General features: G+C 45.5%; 1 protein-coding gene across 1 annotated transcript in view; it reads right to left on the reverse strand.

Moving 5' to 3' along the window:
• Fryl (FRY like transcription coactivator) overlaps positions 1–17645 on the reverse strand; it is a 165479-nt gene that overhangs the window by 33613 nt on the left and 114221 nt on the right. The window contains exons 35-46 of the mRNA XM_032916330.1: positions 17239–17323; positions 16330–16442; positions 15139–15289; positions 14407–14510; positions 12749–12934; positions 11116–11320; positions 9946–10067; positions 9136–9326; positions 7749–7843; positions 5760–6367; positions 5296–5393; positions 90–260 (exon numbers count right to left, since the gene is read on the reverse strand). Of these exons, the coding sequence (XP_032772221.1) occupies positions 90–260; positions 5296–5393; positions 5760–6367; positions 7749–7843; positions 9136–9326; positions 9946–10067; positions 11116–11320; positions 12749–12934; positions 14407–14510; positions 15139–15289; positions 16330–16442; positions 17239–17323 (2129 nt within the window). The remainder of the gene's footprint in view (positions 1–89; positions 261–5295; positions 5394–5759; positions 6368–7748; positions 7844–9135; positions 9327–9945; positions 10068–11115; positions 11321–12748; positions 12935–14406; positions 14511–15138; positions 15290–16329; positions 16443–17238; positions 17324–17645) is intronic.

The following is a 17645-nucleotide window of genomic DNA, read 5'->3' on the forward strand; positions in this document are numbered from 1 at the left end:
ATCAGTCCCAACTCCAAGACAAGTTGGTACCACAGCGCTGCCACTTGACAATTTCACCACCGAGCGGGTCCAAAACCGCCTAAATTCACCTCTGCCAGGTAAGTCACAAGACTGAAGGTCGCCTCTGAGAAAGAGTCATGCAGGTACCGGCACACCACGTTGATCCAGTTGGCACAGTCTCTGGAGTAGGTGTGTGTACTGTACAAGCTCATCATGTGAGCGAGGTTTACCAGCGTCGGGCACTTCTCTTCCGCACAGACCTAGAGAACACACGTGCTTATTTCATTTGCCCACAACTTAGGCCTGCTTTAGGCTACATGCATTTACTTAAGACATAATTTGAGATGCACTCTAAAGTTTCCATGCATTTCAGTTTTTAAAAAGCCAGAGAAGTTAAAATGGGAGAGAGAAAGACCAAGGCACTGCCAAGAGAATTGCAATAGAATAGTGGTTCTCAACCTGTAGGTCATGACCGCTTTGAAAACCCCTGTCCCCACAGATATGTACCTTATGATTCATAGCAGTAGTAAGTGTACAGCTGTGAGATAACGATGAAAATAACTTCACAGTTGGGGGGTCACTAAAACGTGAGGAACTGTACTAAAGGGTTGCAGTGTTAGGGAGGGCGAGAGCCACTGAAACCAGACCAGAAAGGAGTGACACGTTCAGCACTCGTCTGGGTCTCACACTGACGGTGTTTACAGTCTATAAGGCTGTCTGTGGGGAACGGTCGTGTATGGTTTTATAAGCCCTACTCATGACTTTCAAATCCCAAAGTGCTCTCTCTAGAGCCCAAGAACCTAAGTGGGCAGGCTCTACCTGAGAGTCTCAGGCTACCCCAGGGCTGCTGTACCAGGGCATCTCATGGACTAGCTAGTTACTGCTGCTGGCCTCAACCTGTGTGACAGTCACAGGACCACACAGGAGCTGTGGTATCTCCACTGGTAGCCATCTGCACACCAGCCAATGAACTGCTCGTCAGGAAATTATCAAAGTGGCGAGTTCCTGGGCCAGTCCTGGTAGAAGTCAACCCTTCCAAAAGCTGCTTGACACAGAGCTATGGAACGGGAATCAGCAAGTCTTTGTGGGGATGGGGGGATTGTTGACTGAACTCATACTCTTAGTTCCTGTATTCCTGGGTGATTGGTGACGGTGTCTCTTAGACTCCTCTAGAGACGCTACGACAATCTAGAACTGGAAGAGGGCCCTTGCTGTTTTACATGTCTAGCATTTATATATATATATGTATGAATATATGTATGTGCTACATATGCCTGTGTGTGTATATATATACACATACATACATACATACATACATATATGTGTGCATAGATAGATGCATGCATGTATCTATGTATCCTAAGGAAATAGAAGCATCTGAGAGATATAGCTGGAGTGCGTTCAGTAGCCAACCCACTGAATGCTAGAGTCTGGCCTGAAGGATGTCACAGTCCCCATAGACAGAGCTGCTGGTGTCCTGACCTCACAGGACACATGAAGTCCCCAGGATGTCTATTGTCACACTATCTATTTTCAGTTCTTCTCTTCGTTTGTCAGGCTTGTTCTTCCATTTAACTCCCAACGCCTTGTATCCATTTTCACAACTGCCTACAGCATTTAGCGGAGAGAGTATCACCTCTGAAATATACAAATATATCTGACTGTTTAAATGGTGTAATAGTTCAGAGGCCACCTGATAGACTTGAAGGGCCTCGGGCCCATCTCTCAGCTGTTATCCACGCATGGGCTGCAGACGTCCATGTACAACTGCAGAAAATACCAATACAGTCCGACGGCGAGCGTTTTATAAATTAACTGAAAGCAGCTGGTCTCATAGAGCCAGCAATGAGGAGATAGAGGGCAGGGTGGGGCTTGGTTTCTCATTTCTATTTCAAGGTAGAATAACCTACTGAATGATTTTTTAAAAAGTCATACAATCTTATAATGTCACAATGACTATTATTATATCCTTGCTAGATACATCTTCTTGAATAATAAAACTCTTTGGAAGTTTGTGTTTGCTTTTGAGCCTTGTTATGCAGCCCAGGACAGGCCTGCACTGGCTGGGACAGGTGTGCACCACCAGCTCTGTTGATACTAAGTTCTCACAAAAGGGTATTTTCCCCCTCAACAATAATTTGTAAATGCTTATCTTTGAAAAGGAAGATAATTCCTGTGCAATATTATAGAAAAGAAAATGACTTAAGAATGAGTTTTGACATTTGGAAGCACCAGGTTAAAATACAACCCAGAGATAAAAAAAGAAATGTTCTGTAACAAACTTTTTGGCCAGGTTTCTACCATAACGAGAGTGTTGCTCTGGGAAGCCGGGCTCTCCGTGGGCACAAACAGATCTGGTGATATTTGCATAATGAGGAAGCACATAATAGCAGAAAATTGCTCTCAACAGCTCCAAGGGAGAGAATAAATTGAGGAAATCAATTTAACCCACAGCCTGCAGGTTTCTAAAAGCACACACAGAGGGAGCCATCCTGTGCTGCGCTGCGGGAGAAAGCACACTTAAAGCAATCTCGCAATCACAGAAAGCCTGATTTGGGTTCTTAGAAGCAAAAAAAAAAACAAAAAAAAAAACAAAACCAAAAACAAAAAAAAACAACTGGAGACTTGGTGTGTCCTGCTAGGTCAGGACGCCAGCAGCTCTGTCCTCGCACTATGACATCCTCCAGGCCAGGCTGGGCTTCTCAGCACGCCAGCATTCAGTGGGTTGGTTAGGAACACCCTCCAGCTACAGCTCTCAGATGCTTCTCTTCCCTATTTGAGCTTTCTGTCTCCTTAAAACTTCCAGTTAAGCCAATATACAGTTTCCCCTCCTGTCTTCTTTCTAGCTCCGCAGCTGGGCTTGGGGAGAGACCTTGTTTATATTTTCTTAATGATGCGTCATTGGAATATTAAAACGAAAGGCATTTTTAATAAATTTTACATCCTCCTAACCCCTTACCAGAGAGAATGCTACATATAAAGTTGGTTTACTTCAGGCAAATATTTTCTAAAAAGTATTATTTCATTTCAATCCATCAGTTTTCCGTCAAATTCTTAGTTTTACTGAACTTATTAAAAAAAAAAAAATCAAGAACGAGAATCTTTGTCCCACCTTTTTCTACCATCATATGCACTTCTCTTTTGATTTCTTTACATTTCTTTATTCTCTTTCTCTGTCTCTGTCTCTCTCTCTCTGTGTGTGTGTGTGTGTAGGTCAAAGGACACCTTGCAGGAGCTGGTTCTCTCCTACCCACCATGCGGGGATCGAACTTGGGTTGCATGGGTTGGAGGAAAGTGCCTTTTCTACTGAGCCATCTTGCCAGCTCAGGATTTTGACTTTTTAAATTTTTTATTTTATTTTATTTTTTTAATTTTTTGAGACAGGGTCTCATTCTGTAGCCAAGGCTGACTTAGGATCATGTAACCCAGCTGGCTTCAAACTTATGAGGAAATTCCTTCTCAGCCTCTAGAGCACCATGCTGGTTTACTGTGTTATAAGACATTAAGGCATGTTTCCTTTAACCATGACAGGCTGAGTGGTCTACAACTGATTATTTAAGAATCTCTTTGTAGGGGGGTTGGGGATTTAGCTCAGTGGTAGAGCGCTTGCCTAGCAAGTGCAAGGCCCTGCGTTCGGTCCTTAGCTCCGGAGGAGGGGGAGGGAGGAAGAATCTCTTTGTATTTAGTAAATTATAATAAATTTAGAAATTCAAGTGGGGACGGACTCATTTTATTAATACACCTTTATCTTTTCTGGTTTGTTTTTAAGGCAGTTCTCACTACTTCCCTTGGCTGCCCTAGGACCGTCTCGGGACACCGCGGTGCCCTTCTCGTGTGGTGATCCTTCCTCCACTGGCTTGTGCCACCTAGCTGAGCTCTCCATGTTTTCTTGTCCTCTGTTACCTGACAAGGCAACGCAAAGTCTCTGGCCTTCGCTCCTGCCAGCATGTTTTGTTCTACTTAGCGCTCTCTGGCTCTGCACTCAGCAGCGTCATGCCTGACAACGGGGGGCTCCCTTGACCCGGCTGTACATGCTGGCCTCCTCCCTTTACAGTGCTGCTGGTCAACCGAGTCAGCGACTGTGAGGAAACGGTTTCTGAAAAAGTGCTTCAAGAAAAGGCAGTTTACTTATTCCTCTGTGCTGGAGATGCCTTTCCTCCCCAGGCTCTAGTGTGCATTTGTGTTGCCCTTTACTGACTCCTCCCCGCTCACGCCATTTGCTGCGCTGTGCGTACTATTTTTAAATGTATCTAACTTTTATTTGTAATTGTATGTTTTTAAGTTTGAAAATTTCTCCCTCCAAGAGACAACAGCTGACGCACGCATTCATACATGTATAAGTAGGAATCTTATCTTTAGAAAGCTGTTCAGACAGGAAATTATTAAAATGATAAAATGTCAAAATCCTATTGTACAACATTAGGAGACATGCGTTTTCAACACCTTAACAGATGATATGAAAACAGCTAGACGACTGCTTTCAGAACTGTGCACTTGGAAGGAGGAATAAGGGACAGAGAGAAAAGACAAAAGAAAGAGTTAAAAAGAAAAAAGTAGAAAGAATTTTAAGAAACTCAAAATATACTATGACTTGTCTTTTAGGGGACTCTGCACAGGTAGTATTCCCCTTTAACAGTTTAACTTGTGTGCGCATGTGCACGCTGTGTGTATGGGGGCGGGGAATTGAGCTCAGGTCCTTCTGCAAGAACAGCGAGGGCCCTTCGCAGATCAGCACCTCTCTACTTTCTGCACAAGTGAGTTCTTCTGCCCGGAAACTTCAGTTCCTGGTTCCCTCCCAGCCGCTCACTCAGGAACCTCACTTTGGTGGGTCCTATTTGATCTGCAGTATAAGATCTTAGACAGGAGCTCCCGTAGAGAGCCCTCTGCTGTCTGTCCTCTAGAGGCTCTGTCCCCGCTGCCTGGAGCCTCACCGGACTCTAGGCCGGCTTTGGCTTCCATGCGGATGCCCCGCCCGCTCCATAGCCCAGGCAGCTCTATCCACCTCTCTCATTGTCTCTAGCACCCACTCCAGGGAGGCCCGGCTTTGCCAGTAAATAAACAACTGAAAGCGAAACAGAGTGGTAGAGAAGAAAAGTAGGAAAAGGAGCAGAAAAAGACTCGAGACTCAGGAGGGTCACTGGAATTTGATATTTTTATTCACTGGCGTTGATGCAGCTTCTTATAATGGATAGAATAAATATTAGAGGCAGAATTCGGGAAGGAACAGCGAGAGCACCTGCAGGACAGGACAGGACAGTGCCCGCAGCCCGGCCTTTCAACGTCCCTCTTGCTTACCTTTGCTATCCGACTAGCTGTTTCTTTGCAAAACTGAGTCGGGTTGTCAAAATGCTGGATTAGGTGAGGCAGTAAGCAAAGGATGTTAAGAGGAAATCCTATCGGGTGGGGAAAAGCGAACAAGAACCAACTTTATTACACAATATTTGGAAGGCTAAAGGCATGTTTTAAAAGGTCTATAGAAACCATTTTCATTTTTATGGGATATCAGATACGATAAATTTTTACCAGACAATTGATCTATCAAGAAAAGTTATTATTATTATTGGCAGAAATCAGCAATTTTGAAATGAATGACTGGTCTACATTCCAGCTACAATAAAGCGAAATTTTAGGCCAAGGATGGAGTTCAATGGCTGTGTCTGCTTAGCATTGGCAGGAAACTGGGTTCAGTCTCCAAACCCCCACCCCGCACCCTTAAAACGAAATGATCTTAATGTCGGTACAGACTACAGTAACATCACCTGACAGCTGGGACGGATCCACCAGTGTGTGTTTGGAGACGGAAATGAGCTGACTGAGGAGATGCACGGTCATCTCTTGGGTAGACACTGAGGTAAAGCCCTTAAGGAAGAGCTGCTGAAGGCCTGGGAAGTTACTCCACTTCAACTTGCTCTGTACGCTTTCAATCTTCTCCCGGCTCTCCGACTTATCCAGAGGCAAGTGGGTGAGCAGTTTGCTGAGAAGCCTGAGGGCCAGGAGGTATTCGTACTCATAGTCAGATTCTAACAGAGACGTTGCTATCCAAAAGATGGTGGCCATCAGGTTGCCCGGTTCCGTAGGGGGCTGCGTGTCATATACGCCTTTCTCTCTCAGCGAGGAAAGGCTTCGAGTCCTCACCAAGCTACCACCGTGGTTTGTCCGTCCATCTGTTATGTCCAGTGTGTTACTCCGCCGCCGATCACCTCTGCGGTCACCAACTAGACTCAGCCTCAAGGAGTTACTTCTTGTGTCACCGTTGCATCCCAAATGGCTGCTGCTGTTGATAGGACTCGTGCTTAGATTGAGCTGGCCCGTGCTTTTTCTGTTAGCTGCATACTTGTTCCCCATTACAGGGTCGTGGTATGAGGTTCTAAAAACCAAAGAAAGAAAAGATATGGATGGATAGAGGGATGGATAGGTAGATAGATGACAGAACAAAAGAAAGAATAAAGGAATGATAGAAAAAGAAATCACTTTTGCTACATTCTTAAAAAAAAAATTGAAAAAGTAGCTTTTTTATCTGACTTTGTTTCATGAGATTTCAGTTTTGCCTCAATATAAAAACAAAAAAATGCAACAAGATTTCTCCTGTTTACTGCTGTGTGTTTTGAGCTCAGAAGAGGTCTTTACCTCTGTCAGACCAGCAGTCACCAGCTCTGCCCTGGCTAGAGTTACAAATTACATCTAAGGCGGACCTTATCACCGCCCTCCAACTTGACAATGCTCATCTCTCCTGCTCCCAATCGCACATTCTTTCAAGATTTTTGACTTCTGCATATACAACGGATTAGAATTAATTATTTTTATATGTGTGCCAAAAGTACACAAAAAGATAGGGACAGTAAATAAAACCTATGGAGGAAAGTAAGTAGGAAAAGATATATGTATACCCTCTTAATTGCTGTCAGTAAGATATAAAAGAAAATAGGAGCCCCAGAAATAAAATAATTGTCAAGGGGAGCTAGAAATGCTCAGGAAGGTGGTGACTTTTGACATGGGACTTAGGGGATTAGCTGCTTGAGATCTGCAAGGCCCAGCAAGTGAGGCACTCTGGGAAAGCGACAACATGGTAAAGGCAGGTGTCCCGAGGGACCACCCAGGCAGTAACTGCAGCCTGGTGTGACAGCAATGGGGCTTGTTGGCGGATTCTACTTAAACGGTAAAATCGTCCCCAACTGGGAACCAGAAGAGAGCACCCAGGATCAGCTCCAGAACTTTCTGGAAATCCTCACCGAGGGTGGTTCTCACTTGTCAGCATTTTCCATGCTTTTTTAAAAATATATTTTAAAAACGTATGCACATGTATCTGTGGATGTCTTTGATGGCAGAAGAGGGTGTCAGACCTTTGGAGCCTGAGTTGTAGGATGGGTGTGGTTGTGGGAAACTGAACTCCATTTCCACCTGAGTTGATGTGGAGGCTTCTCTCTCCCTTTCTTTTCTCTTAGACGGGGCCGTGAGTGTCCCAGGCCTAGAGAACACTGTGCAGCCAGGGATGACCTTCAACTCTGACCCCACCTCCCCCCAATTCCAAGGGGTAGAATTGCAGCCAGGAGCTGCGACACCAGGTTTATTTGGTGGGAGGGAGCAAACCCAGGGCTTCGTGGGTGCTGCAGGCTGGCCTCCACTAACTGACTGTTTGGGATGTTACCCACGCTCCCGATGTTAGACATGCTCACTGCCACCATAGTCACCACTGCCGCATTCAGACATGGGAGTCCTGCATTCAAGGCTGCCTGGTTGCAAGTTCTTACTGAGAGAGGGCAGATAGCAGGTCATAGTGCTTCATGGTTTCAGCCAAGGTATCAATTGCAGATTCCAAGGTGAGAAGCAGTTCAATCACAAATCCCTTGGGACGAAGAACAGATTTTCATTAATTACATCCTGGTTGGTTTTTCTTTTTCTTTTAATGTCAATGGACTTCCTGGGGAGATTTAAAAATAGAACCAACCTCACGGTTGTGTTACAAAATAATTAACTTCCTGAGCAACGTGACTTTGCTGATTGGCGAGCGCTCATCAGACTAATGGCACAGGTTGATTTTAACAGCATCGTAATTGCCACAAATTGCTCGGGCCAGAAGTCTTGGGCAGTGTCGTTGTTTCCATCTCTATATGTACACCGAATCTGTCATCACCCTAAAGCTGACTTCCTTCCCCCATACCTCCTGTAGTCTCTTTGAATGGAACCTACCACTTTAGCCTCGACTCCTTCAACAGCCTGTTGGACCTCTGACTCTACCTGTCCCCTCAACCTCTGCAAGGAGGCCACCTAGTAGCTCCGAGAGGCCACACACCCCAAATAAAAAGCCAGTCATATCACATGTACTTCTTTTTCTTTTCTCAAAACCTTGGAGTGGCTTTCCATAAATGTGATGTGGAGTCTACAAGGACTTCCGCCTTCTGGACTGGTTATGTCAAGCCCCGGCCTCTCAATATTTGCTAGTTCCTCAAAGAAGACCTATTGTCCCTGCCACGGGGCCTTTGCACTTTTGACTCCTGTTTTTCTCCCTGAAATGTTCTCAACCCAGATATTCACAGGACTCGGTTCACTTCAACATCTCCTTAAAGATCACTACTTAGATAAGTGTGTGTGTGTGTGTGTGTGTGTGTGTGTGTGTGTGTGTGTGTGTCTCCCTTCTTCATGGCTCTTAAAATCAATACTTTAGTACTTCATGGCATTTACTATTAAGTAAGACTGTGTGGTCTGTTGTTGGTAGATTAAACCCTTCTTTCTACAATTTCCAGAATGCCATGACCTTGTCTTGTATGTCACTGAAGGTCTAATGTCTAAAATCAACCAAGCCACTGGATCTTACAAACTTGAGTTCTCCAGTGTGATGTTTTACTTAGCTTTAAAAATGAAACTCCGTTTCTCTTCCCATGTAACATTCTAACACTCCTATAGCTGGGTGACTCTGGAGTGAGAGCTAGGTAGTATGCAGATGTTGTGCGTTGAAAAAGCTTTATCTAACAGGCATAAGTTAGAATCTAAATAGGTTCTTATTGTCAGCAGGGGCTTCACTCTGCTTCCCACTGCTCTGTGTGCAGCCATCAGTCATTAGATAGCTGTTGTGTGGGTAAATCCCTCACTCCTGGGAGCAGCTCATAAGTGCCTAAAAGGAGGCAGAAGGAACCTTACCTGTGCGTCCTCCCCTGGGTCCCCTACGGTTTCCACAAGCCTGGAGAGGACATCGGAGAGTGTATTTGCAGACAGGGGCTGCTTCAGTGCCCTGAAAATCTGGAAGGATCTCCCAGCATAGTGTCGAGAAGAACAAGAAAGGGCCGTCTGCAGGGCAACCTCGCTGAGATGACGCTCCAAGTGTATTCCCTCTGAGAAGACACGGGAGACCATGGGTGCTTGTGTACAACTCAGGGAGTTATAACCAGAAGCTAAGCATTTTACCACCAGTGCCGTGTACTCTACCTGGCGAGGAAAACCATGGTTTAATTCTGTACAGTGATTATAGTGTGTGTGCATTGGAGAGAGAATTTTGTTCTGATCTCCAGGGAAGGGATCCTAGGGACATCCTTGTCTCACCCTCTGCAATGCTGACAGTTGGGGACAGGTAGTTTACTGTAAAGAGAGATGTCCTGGGTATTGGATGGGACTTAGGCACTTCCTAGTTACTTTGCTCACCCTACAATAGGACAAAAATGACTCTAAGCCCTGCCAAAGGTCAGGAGAAGCGGGGCCATCTCTAGCGGGCAAGCACTGTGCTAGCATGGGATGCGTTCACAAAGTGTCAGAGTGTGTTAAATTTTAAATTGCAGACAACTTTACTTACATAAAAAGGGTTTTCACATGTCTAATTTCTGTCTATTTCCCTTTGAGGCAGCGATTCTCAATCCGTGAGTCATGACCATTTTGGGGTCGCATATTAGATTTCCTACATATCAGGTCATAATAGTGGCAAAATATAGTTACGAAGTAGAAATGAAAATAATAAACCTGCATTCGACTGCTTGAAGACAGAAACCACGTGCTTCAGGAACGTGGAGAGTTGGTCAGCACTCTTGATGCTGGGGTTCTTAGAAGAAACGTCCTCATGGTTCCAAAGGGGCCCTCGTTTTCTGAAAATGGGAACGGTGACATCCGTTTGCCCGGGGTTGGCAGCAACTGCTTGCTCTTACCTGCCGCTACGTTGCCTTGACACACACGGGAGGGACAGTGGCTGAACACGTCAGATCACGGTCACAGCCTACTCCTACTACTTAAGCACATGGATAAGGAGGGGCCTATAGCAAGCGGAGGTAGACGGGACTGAGCTCAGAGACAGCCAAAGTAGGAGACAGACTTCCTGATGAATAGATGAGGCTCACAGAAAAGGAATGTAAGGTTTAGGATTCCTGGGTATTTCCCTTCACCGCCATTTTAAATATTTCCTTATTATACTGCATTAATTCCGTGACTTGGCCGCCCACAAGACCAACCTCCCAGTTTCTAGGTAGATATCAGAGGGACACACACATAGGCGGAGCCCATTAAAAATGGTTATTCACATCTTAGGTGTGTGTCGGATGCATGTGTGTCTGTGCAAGACCTGCCATCCCTGTGGTGGCCCTCGGAGGCCGGGAGAGGGCTGGCGTTAGCAGAGGGCTGTGAGCCAACGTTCCAGCCAACACTGTCTTTTTAAGTATAATTTATAACCATGGGCCTGGTTTTCAAGGCTCTCCAGTGTGAACTTTCCCAGTCTCTCTAGCACTGTGTAGAAACCATTCTGGGCATTACTGTCAGGACCTCTTTACCACTGCTAACCTCACCCTGTTTTCTGCAAGTTCTGTGTCTTGGCTCTCACCATGGGGCATCTCGCCTTTTCTCCATCTATTATCATTATGGCATGCAGCTGGCCATAAAAAAGTATGTGCTGGTTGACTGATCAGATTGTTATGACTGCAGATAACGGTGGTGGCTCTGGGCATTTAATCACATGCATACAATGTTTTGAATATTCAAAAGACATATATATATATATACACAATGTGTGTAAGTACAATATAAACGTGTGTGTTTCAAAGTATAGTTTCAGAAAAATCTAATCCTGGCTTGTGCTATTTGACGGAAGCGAGCCCAGCTCGGCGCAAGGGATGCTGGGATGGCCGGCGAGAGCCGCCCAGTTACCTTGAGGTAATGAACTCCATGAGGGTTTTGACTTTTCCATCCTGCTCCACTGAGAGGTCCACCTCGCCGAGGAGGGTGGCTTGGAGGTGGGAAATGGCAGCGCTGTTGTTCCCTAAGCTGATACTAGAGGAGGTAGAACTGGAGCTAAGCCCTGAGTCGGTCATAGGGGACGGCTGGTAATCCGGTGTGAAGTCGTTAATGCCTGCTGAAAGAGAAAGCCACCCGTGAACACACACGCACAACACGACTACAGCATAGTACAAAACTGCTCAACACGACTACAGCGTAGTACAAAACCGCACTGCTCGCTGCTACTCCTATGCGGCCTGGGATACACCAGGGTGGGGGGCGGGTGCTTCCACCGATCACACTAGAGCAGCGCTTTGGAGGGAGACTCCGTTTAGTGCCTTATTAAAGCTTAGCTGAGGTCCTCTGCTGCCCCCTGCCGGAGAGCACGGACAGTGGCAAAGCCCTAGCAGTCTGAGTGTTTCCTTAGCTTTTAGGAAGGCAAGCTACATTTCTATAATGCGAACTAATTTTCAACTCTGTATGAAAAAAATTCTATAATCTTGGCTCCATTTTACTTTTAAGAATCTGTTTTAGCTTCTATTTAATATTTACACCAAGCCAGTTGTTAAATAAGCACTGTTAAAAGTTAATGCCTTGTAAAATGGCAAAAGGACACTTAGAAAGCAACATGTGTGCTCTGGGATTTTGAGTGAAATTGCTTTCATACAAAACCAGGAAGTTTTGCTTCTTAAAAACTTTTAAAATTATATTTTGTACTTTGTGAATGTGGTGGGGTGGCATGCAAGGGTAGGTAGGGTGTGTGTGTGTATGTGAGTGTGTGTGTGTGTGAGATATGTGAATGGGTGTATGGTATGTGTATGCATGAGTGTGTATGTGAGTGTGGTGAGTGAGTGTGTGTGTGTGTGAATATGAGTGTGTGTGTGTGTGTGGTGTGTGAGTGTGTGTGTGTGTGAGTATGAGAGAGTGTGTGTGTGTGTGTGTGTGTGTGTGTGTAAGGCCAAGGATAATTTATGGGCATTGGTTTTTTTTTTTTTTTCTTTACCACAAGGACCTGGTCCTTGATCTGTCTTTTAGCCAGTTTTAAAAATCTTATCCGTGCTGTGTCTGACGTGAGTAGATAAAAGGCAATGTACTTTGATTCCAAAAACCCAAAAAACTCAAAAAAAACCTAAATATTATTTTGTAAACTGCCGTCTTAGTAAGAGTGGAATGGATGAGGATGATGATGATGATGATGATGATGATGATGATGATGGTGTGAATGGACTGTGAGCATCAAGAAAACAGAATTCAACACAGACACAGAACACAATGAAATAATCATTACCATGGAAGTCTCAAAGTAAGCACTTTTTGCTTCTTCAACTTACATATTCCCAACCTAAAATCTGTTTGCTGGAGAGCCTTAGAAGAGACTTGACTACAGGTTTTACTGCATTCTTTGGTTGGTTATGAATGATTGATTCAGATACTACTTAAAATGATACGACTGCATTAGAAATGTTTACACATTTCAACTTTTCCTTGGTGGACCTTGCTGTACTGCAGGATTTCAACCTGAAGGCACATTTCTACCTTAGGACCTGTGGCTTCCAGTTGGTACCTGTGAAAGTGTAATCTGAGTGTGCTGTTGGTTTGACAGTCAGCACCCTGGGCTCATTGAATTCCTTGTTCCTGAGGAGGACAGAGGCGACTGTCCGGATGTTACTGTTGGGTCCCATCACTATTAGTAAATGCAGCAGCAGGCGTTTGCAATGTTCATACACCTCAGGGTGGCAGTGGTCAAACCCTGGAGAGGATAGGACAAAAGCATTGTCAGCCAGAAGTGTAGCAACCCCAACGCCCTCGGGGAAACTCTAAATCCAATCTGCATTACTAAGAACAGAACACTGCCTCAGGAATGGCTACAGTACTCTTCCAGGATCAATGAGAGAGAGACAAGGAAAACAGTCAGGATATGTTAAGTTCACACCCAGGGCACGCACACAGAATGTGCAAACTGTGGTGGGTTCAGCCCAGGCATCCAGAACCCATGAATACAAGTTGCCTGCTGCATATTAGAGGTGCCATGGAATATTATGTATCACACAGCTTATTTCTAAATTGGTTGTAAGTTCCTACACACAATTATAATGACCTTCTGCCCACTGTATATCTAGGGAGAACTGGGGTAACTTTTTTTTTTTTTTTTTTTTTTGTCGTTTTGAGACAGGGTCTCACTATCTAACCTGGCTGGCCTGGAAGTCAAAGAGATCTGCCTGCCTCTGCCTGGCTCTCAAGATAACTTTGAAATTTGTTTCATGCCCAAAACTTCATAACCTCCTGTAAATTGACTCTGCTATGCAATTCTGATACCTATTAATTCTTTTAAGAAAGCAGGCATTCTATTTTGCCTGGCATGTAAGACAAAGTAAATGTCTGTTTCCCATGAGCACTAGGTAGGGCAAACACTATACGTGCTCACAGCAGGAAAGCTTCATCAGCACACGACTACCTTGACTGGCTTCAGAGAGCCAACCTTCAAAGCCACAGAGGCATTTACAGATGTGGAAGAGTCCATGCCTGCCACCAAGGACACAGGCACACTCAGCTGTCATCAGACTCTGCAGAAGTCAGACACTTTACACACTCAGAAAGCATTTGCATTCTTCCTTCATGCTGAAAAGTTCCAATCTCTGAGGTAAACTAACGTTACTCAGTTACAACCACACATCCCCGCTAGCTCCTGCCACCTGGTAGAATGTCTACGTGTTTGTGTGGAGGGTACAAGGAACCATGGAATAGACATAAGAACTGGGGTGATCTGGGCTGGAGGAGTGGCTGAGAGGTAACACGGTTGCCTGGCATGCACACGGCCTTGGGGATGTTCCTTGGTAAAAGGTAACAGACATGGCTGTGGTCAGGTTAAGAGCAGATCCCTGCTGGACAGAGAGGATGTGAACTCTCATGGAAGCAATACTAAAACACAAGAAACAGCAGCATCTAGAACAGGGGCCCCTCAACTTTCCCAGTGCTGCCACCCTTTGATACAGTTCCTCACGAGGTGGGGACCCCAACCAAAATGCTATTCCACTGCTAATTCATAATGTATTTTTGCTAATAATCACAATGTAAATATCTGATGTGCAGGACATCCGATATGCAACCTCTAGGAAAGGGTTGTTCGACCCCAACCCCAACCCCGAAAGGTTGAGAACCACTGATCTAACCACCTTAGAAATGGTCTCGGGAGCACAAAGTGGAGGGATTAGAACTCGTTACCTATAAAAATTGCATGAAGAAGAAGATGGAGGTAACTTCCCCACTCCACCTTCACGCTGTGGTCAATGATCAGATCTGTCAGCAGGATCACGGCTATGTTACACCTGTGACAGGAAGGACACGGTTAGTGGCATGCCGGAGCGGAAGTGACCTAGGGTAAACTGGACAAATTCTTCCAAGACTTGAGCATTCTACGGAATCACACTTTTCTGGAGGGTAAAAAGAGGGAAACAAACGCGGCAGAAGAAAACAGCTACAGCTTAGCACAAAGCACAGGGCTTGGAGCTCCTTGGAGTCAAGCCCTGTATTTCCTTCTCATGAATCTTCAGACCTACCATTCCACATACAGCATTTGCCCCAGTAGGTGTCCAGTCTGTGTTTGGTGCATTGATACATTGTATCACTGCTTTCCTGTGGTTTCACTCACTAGAATTCAGGTTAATTGAATCCCAAACACAAAACAAAACAACAACAATGAACTAGTGCTGACCACAAAGAAATCACTTTTTTTTTTCAGCTGTGGTAACTGGGTCGTAGAAAGGTCAAGTAGCTATGCCAGACACCCAGAAGAGCAGCAGGAGAATGGGATTCAGTAATGTTAACTTTGTGCGCTCAGTGTCTCAGCGAGGACGACCACGCCCACTCTGTGCTGTGTCAGACAGTGTCTGGGAAGTGGAAGGGATTCAGCCGCCATGTGGCTCGGTATGGAGTAGGAATGGCGCTCCAGTCCACCTGTGCAGAGGCAATCCAGGAGATGCTGTCTCAGGCACGTAATCCACCAGTGGTGACCAGCAGCCTCCAGCCGGCGGGAAGGGCAGCGGCTCTCCTTGGTTATGCTCCATCACTTTCAGGCGCCAATTAGAATAAAGTGGCATCGAATCACCTATCAAGAGAAAACCGTCTCATTTTCTGCACCACCTGACGTCTGCCATAAGCAAGCTCTACTAAGACACCCCGCTATGCACCGCCCTGGGAAGGGATCCGGACAACGGCCCACTATCTAGATACACATTTTCTAGGGAGACCGAGGTATAAAAGTTATAAACTTGGGGGAAGAAGAGATTGTGAGACGGACATATTGATTGAGGCTCGTCCTCAAACAGAACTACACGGACATGTCCCGTGTCTCCTCAGCTGAAGGCCGGACCAGGAGACCACCTCATAAATAAAGCTGTCTTGAGACAAGGAACTTCCGGCAAGTTATTTGGTTCTAAATTTCCTGAGACAGGGCCAACACAAACCCGTCTCTGGAAGAAATCTACTCTACCACACTGGGCTGTGGGGCGCAAAACAAGTAACACCGGGAAATGTGAATTCTGTGTGACGTGGATAAGTCACTTAGCCTCTCTGGACCTCAGTTCCATGATGCATAAAGGATCCTCCAGAGCCCTGCTCTAGTTATGATACATGTGTTTCTATTCTGGCCGTCCTTCATGTGGCACTGCTTCTTGGATAGAACTGCTCACTTTGGAAGTAGAAGAGAAAACTTTTACCAGAATGCGGATAAGTACGTCTGCTTAAAGAACAGCAGCTAGACAGCGTACCACGTCTGTTCTCTAACGCTTTTTTTTTTTGGAGGCAGGGTTTCTCTGTGTAGCCCTGGCTGTCCTGGATCTCACTCAGTAGACCAGGATGGCCTTGAACTTGGAAATCCCTCTGCCTCCAGCATGCACCACTGCTCAGCTGACACTTCTTGAGAACAGATTCGATGAAGGGAATCTGCACCCTAAAACTAAAATCTCCAAACTTCCTGTTGCTTAATAAATTCATTCCTTAAAATCACGACACCTCAGATCACATTAGAACTCCTGGCAGTTAAAAGCAATTTTAGAGCATTTTAAAACAGTTCCTCGGAAGAGCAAACCCACTGACAAGGTTAACGATACATGTCATGGAATTTAAGGGGCACTGAGAACTGGTTACTTTTTTCCTCTTCGTAAGACCCTCCGGAGCTGCTGCTGTACCGAGACTCCAGTCGGTGGTGCTGCCGGTTTAAGTGACTGTTGAGCCCACCATAGATGTCCAGGTGCACGTAGCTGTGGGAGGACGGAGGGGGTCAGGCACAGTCAAGTGGCATTTCTGGTTTATCATTCACTTTTCTTGGTATGTGTTTGTATGTGTGCACATGCATGCAGAAGTGTACGTGTATGCGGAGGCTGGAGGCTGACCTTGGCTGTCTCGCTACCCTGCCTTCCTGAGTGCCGGGGTAACTGGTTGTCTGCCAGGCCTGTGTGGCTTTTATGGGAATTCTGAGACTCTCTCCTCTCATCCTCATGCTGGTGTGGCAAGTAGTTTGTGCACCAAGCCATTTCTTCAGCCCCTTTACGTCTGTCTCACTCTCTATGTGTAAAAGCACACTTCATACAAAATATTACCCACAGTTCACTAGGCACACGCCCATTTCTATCTGACAGCTCTAAAGCCTAAGCCTTCAGGTATCCTCTCTAAGCATCCCGTCACGGAGGGATCCTGGTGAGAGCTATGGATAGAAGCAGGCTGAGGAAATAGAGGAAATACTCGTTTAGAAACGACTCTGCAGGGGTTGGGGATTTAGCTCAGTGGTAGAGCGCTTGCCTAGCAAACGCAAGGACCTGGATTCGGTCCCCAGCTCCGAAAAAAATGAAAAAAAAAGAAAAAAGAAAAAAAAAAAAGAAGAAAGAAAAGAAGAAAAAAAAAAAAGTCCCTGTGTACTGTGACTTATCAGATTGCCCTTTATCATTAGAGCGTATCAAGCAGAGGATGCCGGGGAGCCCATGTGAAAATGTTCAAGCTCTGTTCAAGCTCAAGTTCAAATGAAGAAAGTAACCCGCGCTCTGAGACTGAAGTACTCACCTTTCTTCAAAGTTCTCCTTTAGGGCCTTACTGTCGGGGTTGCCATCTGTGGGAGCTACCATTGTATTGCTACTGGAAGTAGTTCCTGTCAGGGGAGATAGAGAGCGCGTGTTAGCTTAAGGGAACAATAAAGCTTTTCATCAATTCGCCACTGACACGAATGCAAAGTGGCAATACTCACGGCCATCATGTCCTTTTATTAAATCATTTTTAAATGATTTATTCTTATTTTATGTGCATTGGCGTTTTGCCTGCATGTATGTCTGTGTGATAGTGTCAGATCCCTTGGAACTGAAGTTATAGACAGTTTGTGAACTGCCAGTTGGTGCTAGGAATCGAATCTGGGTCCTCTGGAGAAGCAGCCAGTGATCTGAAACGCTGAGATATCTCTCCAGCCCTGTGACCGC

This window comes from Rattus rattus, chromosome 11 (assembly GCF_011064425.1).
Source record: "Rattus rattus isolate New Zealand chromosome 11, Rrattus_CSIRO_v1, whole genome shotgun sequence".
Lineage (NCBI taxonomy): Eukaryota > Metazoa > Chordata > Mammalia > Rodentia > Muridae > Rattus > Rattus rattus.